Raw genomic sequence first — 7,437 nt, 5'->3', positions numbered from 1 at the left:
CAAATCAAAACAACAATGAGGTACCATCTCACACCTGTCAGAATGGCTACCATGAACAAACGACAAGTGCTGGCGAGGATGTGGAGAAAAGGGAACCCTTGTGCACTGCTGGTGGGAATGCAGACTGGTGCAGCCACTGTGGAAAACAGTATGGAGTTTCCTCAAAAAATTAAAAATGGACCCCCAGTGGGGAGCGGGCAGTCTCAGACTTAGTGAGGCAGTGGCGGCCATGTGCACCATGGACTCAGCCCCCCAGGGCTATGAGCTCAACAGTGACCTGCGGTTGGACTTGCCCAGTGCCCCGGACGCCCCACCAACACGCTGGGGCAGGAACAGGCCCATCAAAGTGAACCATTACACCAACAAGAAGAGTACCGCAGAGAGCATGCTGGACATCACCCTGCTGATGGCCAACACCTTGCAGCCGAAGGCAGTCATCCACCAGGGCCCCGGCTTTGGCTTCTTTGTGCCCCTGGTGGTGCTCATCTCCACCTTCCTGGTGCTGCAGATCTGCGTGGGCGTGCTGCTCATCTTCCTGGTCAGGTACAACCTCAACAACCCAGCCAAGCACACCAAGTTGACTTCCTCAACAGCCTGGCCACCAGCCTCTTCTTCATCATCGTCCTGGTCAACATCTTCATCACGGCCTTCGGCGTCCAGAAGCCTGTGGTGGACCTGGTGCCCTGGCAGTGGGCTCTGATGCCCAGCCTGTGCCGGCCACAGCCACACAAACCCCAGGAGCTGCCTCGACCTTGGGCCACCTGCCTGTGCACTGCACCCCTGAGAACGCCAGAGCCAGGACTGGACGGGAGGATACTCGCCAGTGTGAGTCCTGCTCCATCCGTGGCTCCTCCCCCTGAAGCAGGGGCAGCGAGGCCCAGAGAACTAGACCCCCAAGGAGGGCCATGGCTGGCACAGACAGGCAGCAGACCTGAGGAGGGCAGGGAGGGGCCAGGGCCAGCCTTAGTCTTGGGGTATTTCCAGAAGGACAAGGAGATGCCCCCCTCAGCTAAGCACCTCTGGAGGGCCTGGGGCCCCTGCCCTTCCTACCCTAGACATTGGACCAGCAGCTCCCCCCGTGGCTCTGCCATGACCGTGGGCCATGTGCCCACCTTCCACCAGCCCCACTTTTCTAAGCATGAATGACCAATAAAATGAATGCTCCTTCCAGCACAGCCTCCCTCCCGGGCCTGGCCCTGTTCACACCTCAGGCGCCTTCTCCAAGGCTGGGAGCTTGGGCTGCTCCTTGGCACCTGGCATCTCCAGTCAGGTCCCAGACCAGGGTCTTGGGTCTCCAGTGCCCCAGTGTCTTATTTTTATAGAAGAATGGGTTAAAGAGCTCCCACAGCCCAGGCCCCGAGGCCATGGCCCAGGGTCACACTGCAGGTCATCGTCTGCTCTCTTGGGAGCCTCCCTGCACACACTGTGCTGACTGTCAACAGATCACTGGAGCTGGCCAGTGACTCGGTTGGTCAGAGTGCAGTCCCGATACACCAAGGTTGCAGCTGGATTCTGGTCAGGGCACAGACCCAGGTTGCAGATTTAATCCCCAGTGGGGCCAGTATGGGAGGCAATCAATTGATGGTTCTCTCTCTCTTTCTCTCTCCCTTCCTCTCTCTAAAATCAATAAACATATATCCTCTGGTGAGGATTGAAAAAAAAATTTAAAAAGAAACTCCCATTTGACCCAGTAATCCCACTTCCAGGAATATATCCCAAGAAATCAGAAATACCAATCAGAAAGAATATATGCACCCCTATGTTCATAGCAACACAATTCACCATAGCTAAGATTTGGAAACAGCCTAAGTGCCCATCAGCAAATGAGTGGATTAAAAACTGTGGTACATCTATACAATGGAATACAATGCTGCTCTAAAAAAGAAAGAGTTCTTACCATTTGCAACAACATGCGTGGACCTGGAGAGCATTATGCTAAGTGAAATAAACCAGTTGGAGAAAGATAACTATCACACGATCTCACTCATTTGTGGAATATAATGAACAACATAAACTGATGAACAAAAACAGATCCAGAGACACAGAAGCACCGAACAGACTGTAAAACCTCAGAGGGAAGGCAGGGGAGGGTGAGGGGAGTAAGAGATCAACCAAAGGACTTGTACCCATACATATGAGCATGACCAATGGACACAGACACTAGGGAGGTGGGAGCATGGGCTGGGAGACAGGAGCGGGCGGGGAGAGGTCAATGGGGGGAAAAGGAGACATATGTAAAACTTTCAACAATAAAGAATTTTTTTTAAAAAAAAGAACCATAAAACAGTGCTCCTTTTCAATACCAAGCCCAGAAAAAAGAATTTCCAGTGCTGGCTAGAAACCTCTGGCACCTGCCTCCTTTTTTCAACTTATCTGAGGAAAAAGCACACTCAGAGTGCACACTTGCAATCCGAAGATTAAGAGAGGAGCCAAGAGGAGAGATGAGGGGGAAGATAGACGTGTTCTCTGCATAAGAACAGGGACATTATTGGCACCAGAAAGGTTGGGCCAAAAAGGAGGGCTGAGTGGACAGAGGCTTAATCGCCCGAGGTGTCAAGAGCGGGTGAGAAGGCTGGGCAGGCAGACCTGCAGCCCACAGGTGGGCACCAGGGTGGGGTCTGGAGCTGGACCCGCCTGCGCGGAACTCATTTGCTTTTGGCAGCTGTAACTTCCTGTTTTCAAAGGGCAGAAGGCGTTGTTAAGAGAAGCCTCTCCCTGCTTACTGGACAGCAACTATTTCTCACAAAACACAATTTTTGCTGCATTCAGTGGAGATGAATCAGACGCCAACGGAACCAATTTATTTTATACAAAACAGAGTTCTGTGATGATGGGAAGGTCCTCGCAAGGCCAGTGGGTTTTACTGAGAGCAGAAGAATAAATGAATCATTCCAAGATGTTAGACAAAACCCAACACACCCAGCTTCCCCCGGAGAGACGGCACTGGTGCTTTGCCCTCGGGAAGAGCGGCAGGCGGGATGCAGGCCCACCGCTCCTCAGGGACGCATCCTTTCAATAAGGTCTTAGCAACACTTTATCTCTTCGTCTTCAAGGCCAGTTTCGGTGTTGGGAATGCCACTCCACCAGAAGCAGAGCTTCCGGTCCTTCCCCTACCTCATCTCCAATACGAGCAATGGTGCTCTTGCAAGAAAACCTTGTTTCTGAAATTTCCAGCCTGCTCTCCGTGCTGGCTTTGGCATGGTCCGTGGGTATCATCAGCTTCAAGCCATGGCCCCGTTTCAGTCCGTGAGAATGATAGGAAGAAACCATCTGAATGTTTGCTCAAAGCCCCAGCTCGGTCCAGGGGATTCGCAATTCTCTTGTGTGTCCGGCAACCTGCTGGGGCCACCTGAAGAGGGTCTCCCAACCCCCCACGCAGGAGAGTCCTGGGTGAGAGCATCCTGACCATGAATGAGAATTCAGGCACGATGACCTTGACACAGGTGAAGAAATGGGATGAGAGGGAAGCAGATGGCATTCAGGTCGTCCCAGGTGGTCCTCTACGCAGTGGTTCTCAACCGATGATTCCACCCCCAGTGGGTAGAGGGCAGATGCTGCTGAACATCCCACAGTGAGGAAGTATTTGCCCAAAATGTCATTAGTGCCGGGACCTTAGAGAAGAGGGCTCTGAAGGAACCGAGCAGAGCCCAGCGCCAGCCAACCCGCACCTGCAGGTGACCCTGTCCTCGGTCCTAGAAGAATGCCGAGTGGGGTCTCTGTGGTTCCACAACCTCCTAACCAGCCGAAGCGGGGACCCTCAGCCAGGCTTCGGCAGATTGGGCCACAGGAAGTCTGGGTGAGGGAAGATGCCTCACTCAGTTCACAACCATCCAAATGGCACACAAGCAAAGGCTTTACAGCTTCTATGTCACATCATCAAACGTGAAGGACAGCTTACTGTCCCCAAAAGCTCTCTACGAAATCACCCACCAGTCTTCCTTCCCACCCCACTCCTGGAGCCCCCTTTACCTCCGAAGGAGGCACCACCGGAAGTGAATCAATGGGCTGGCCTGCTGGGCGGGCTGGTGGCACCCGCTGCCTGCCTGTGCCCACACTGCCTCTTTGTGTCTCAGCGAGTTCCCCACTTCCCCTCCTGCAGATGGTTAGCTGCTTCGATTGTTTCCCTCACAGGACCGTCCAAACCACAGAGCTTGGCACCACCTTCAAACCTCCCATTTGCCAGCGTCTGTTTATCAGATCCAAGGAGTGCTCTCGGGGGCTGATGGGCTGACAGGAGCCGTTTCCAGCCCAGAGGGAAGTCCAACTGTTATATAAGGCCGCGCGGAGCCCCTTTCATTCTCCCAGACCTGACCCAGAGGTAAAGTGCTTTTGGAAACAGCAAGGTGACTGGCAAGGTGGCTGGCTCAGGGAATGACAGTCACTTCTGCCCCGGCCTTCCTGCTCCTGGCTCCAGGCGGAGGGTCCCGGTGGGCGGGAGTGGAGGGGAGAGGCAGGAAGGGATCTTCAGATTAACTCTGACTGGATCACACACAGTAGCCTGAGTGATCTCTTCAGAACGTAATCTGGCCATGGCAGGGGGCCTGCTAAAGCCCATCACCAGCAACGCCGCACACAGTGTTTCTCAATCAGATCCCCGGGACCTCCCCTCCCTGCATCTCATCTCCCACCTCCCCACCTCGCTCACGAGGCACAGGTCACACAAGCTTGTGTGGCCCTCCACACTCATCCCTCCCTCAGTGCTTGAGCCCATGCTGGGCCCTCTGCCTGGAACACTGTTCCCTCCCTGTGCTTTGCAGCTTTACTCAGCGAAGCCATCCCCGGCCCCATGACTAAGGGGCCACCTCTTGCCTCCCCTTCCCAACACTCACAGAAGAAGCACTCAATCAATATTTCTGAATTCCTCCCAAAGTTTCCTGCATTGCAGAGTCCCCTACAGGCAAATAATCCCAAATAAAGGTGTTTGCTCTTTCTAGGCCAAGCCCTGGCTCCCCCTTTAGCTTATGATCTGTCTTCCTTGTTTAAGAGTCATATGGAAAGGAGACATATGTACTACTCTTTGTAATATTTTAAGCAATAAAACAAAATTAAAAAAATAAAAAGAGTCCTGTGGGCAGACAGTGAGCTTCTAGAAGAAGACCTGGAAGCAAGAATTTGAATGCAGGGCACCTTGAACCAGCTACCACCCGAGTGACCAAACTTAATGAAGCTGGGACATTGGGAGTTGTCCCAGGCAGGTTCAGGCACCAGTCCTGTCTGTAGCAGAGGACTAGTCCCGACGGGGGGGTGGGGGGGGAGGGAGGGCCTTGATCCCCAGCACTTCAGCCTCCCTGCCCAAGTATGCCAAATCTGACACAAAAAGGCCTTGGACAAAGACATGCCACCCTGGCAGGTGGGAGCCGGTTGGCTGGTGTGTGCTGGCATGGGCAGGGCGAGGGGACGTGCCCTTGTGGGCCACCCCAGCAGACCTTCACCTCCCTTCATGTCCAAAGCACAAAGAGTCAGTGTCCCTCAGTCACTGCTGACGGTAACTTCCTCACCTGCCCTCTGGTCCCATCCTGCACTAGCTACCAGCACATCCCCTTCCCTGTCTTGGAGCAGTGGGGCGGGGTCACACCATCCTCTGGCCGGCCAGGAGGTAAAGGCTGAGGATCCTTACCTGCTGTCTTATGTGCTAATGGCCCCATCAAACACCCCTGGTGATACAAGGCTTCTGTTGTCCATGTCCTTGCTAACAACCTAATGCCTCCAGCTATACCATTTCTGAAAATGCAAGCATTTTGCTCATTTAAACTTAGTGGCATAACCATGAGGATTTTCTTTGTTTCCAGGCACCTTTTGTGATCTTCCTTCCCATGTATCCGATAGTAAACATCAGAAACGAATGAAGGGCTAGATGAGTGAATGGCACTGTCATTGGTTTCCTGACTCCGGCCCAGTGGTTTTGCCAATGTTTACAAAAACAAGCAAGTAGAGATGGTTCTATGGGAGGAGGGGCAACTCCAGACCTGGCCCCTTCAGGCCACTCAACCACACCCAAAAGAAAGCAAAAATCCTCTTCCTGTTGGAAAAGACCAGAACCCACCCAAGCCCACCCTAGAACAGTCTGTGCACTTACCAGAGTCAAATATCACGGGTCCAGACACGACGCTGGGTCCCACGTCCTTCCAAAGGCAGGACTCTCCCAGCAGCCCTGCCGGCTCTGGCTACCACTGCTCTGGGTTGTGGGGTTTTGCAGGAAAGAGCCTAAAGTGAAAAAGAAACCTCCAGAATTAACACCGTGTCATCCCATCCTCAGCACATTTCTTTAGAAATTAAAACAAACATAAAGATGAAGGTGGAAAACTTCCTTTTCTCTTTTCCGTTGCATGGCTCCTGAGGACACCACTGGCCTCGTCTGTGTGTAAATTGATACCCAGATACCTACAGAGACCAGTGTCTTCCCACTTATAGGAAGGGTCCCCTGCAGGCCTCGCCCTGCGCTGGCAGCTTTGTTGCTTTATCTCGTTTAGCCCAGCACCTGCAGAAAAGATGATGAGGACACTGAGCTTCACAGCACTTTGGTGCAAACTTGACAAGGTCCTGGGAGGGCTCAGGACCAGTGCTCTCAGAACCAGTAATCTGGCTAAATGCAGCAACGACCGCATGCATGTGGTGTGCAGGAACACAGGACCACACAGAGCTGCCACCTGCTGAATGCCCATGGCACACCGCGTTCTGAAACACAGAGAATAAACAGGGGCCTCCGGGTGCTCACCATGTCCCATGGATCCGGCCTCAAGCCTAGGACTTCACCGCTGCTCTTTGGAGCTGCTGGGATATAGTGAGGTCCTCGGGGCTCGGTCCCTCTCTCTCTTTGCCTCTTAGGCCCGTGCAACTTCAGAATCACCCACTCTCTCCCTCGTGCCCTTTTTACTCATTAGATCATATTCATTCACTGGACATTTTCTGAGTTAACTTCCATATGCCAAGAGCTAAGCACTTGCCAAACACAAATTAAAACAAAAACAGCCCAGGCAGCCTAGTGGCCCCTCACAGAAGTAGGCAGCAGCCCCCCTGGTAAAAGTGACTTCATTCATTCATTTCACAAATAGGTACTCCAAGCCAGAAGCTAGGAACCCTATGCTGAGCAAGCAGGCATGGTCCCTGCCCTCACTTCTCCAAAGAGCAATGTAGTCCAGTGATTAAGAACGTAGGACCTGGGGCCTGTGTTCACATCCCAGACTCCTCCTCTTTCCAGCTGTGTGTCTTTGGGCACCTTACTTAGCCTCTCTGTGCCTGAATTTCCTTTACTATAAACAGGAGATCATGATAGTCCCTTCCTCATAGGGTCTTATTAGACTTAAATGAATAAATAAAATATAAAGTATTTAGAAGAATGTCCAGCACATAGAAGCACCCAATGTTAGTGTGATCATTTCAAGCAAGTGGAGAAGATGGCTGTTAACAAGATGTATGATTCCAAACGGTCATAAATGT

The 7,437-nt window shown here is 52.5% G+C and overlaps 1 protein-coding gene across 1 annotated transcript; it reads left to right on the top strand.

Moving 5' to 3' along the window:
• Positions 1–238: 238 nt before the first annotated feature.
• Positions 239–1,146, top strand: LOC102432121 (ninjurin-1-like). The gene is given in 2 exon segments (XM_014461436.1): positions 239–575; positions 578–1,146. Coding segments are annotated over 2 exon segments (906 nt in total).
• The last annotated feature ends 6,291 nt before the right edge of the window (positions 1,147–7,437 follow it).

Source organism: Myotis lucifugus, unplaced genomic scaffold (genome assembly GCF_000147115.1).
Source record: "Myotis lucifugus unplaced genomic scaffold, Myoluc2.0 scaffold_155, whole genome shotgun sequence".
Taxonomy (NCBI): Eukaryota; Metazoa; Chordata; class Mammalia; order Chiroptera; family Vespertilionidae; genus Myotis; species Myotis lucifugus.
This window is presented reverse-complemented; position numbering and strand designations above follow the sequence as displayed.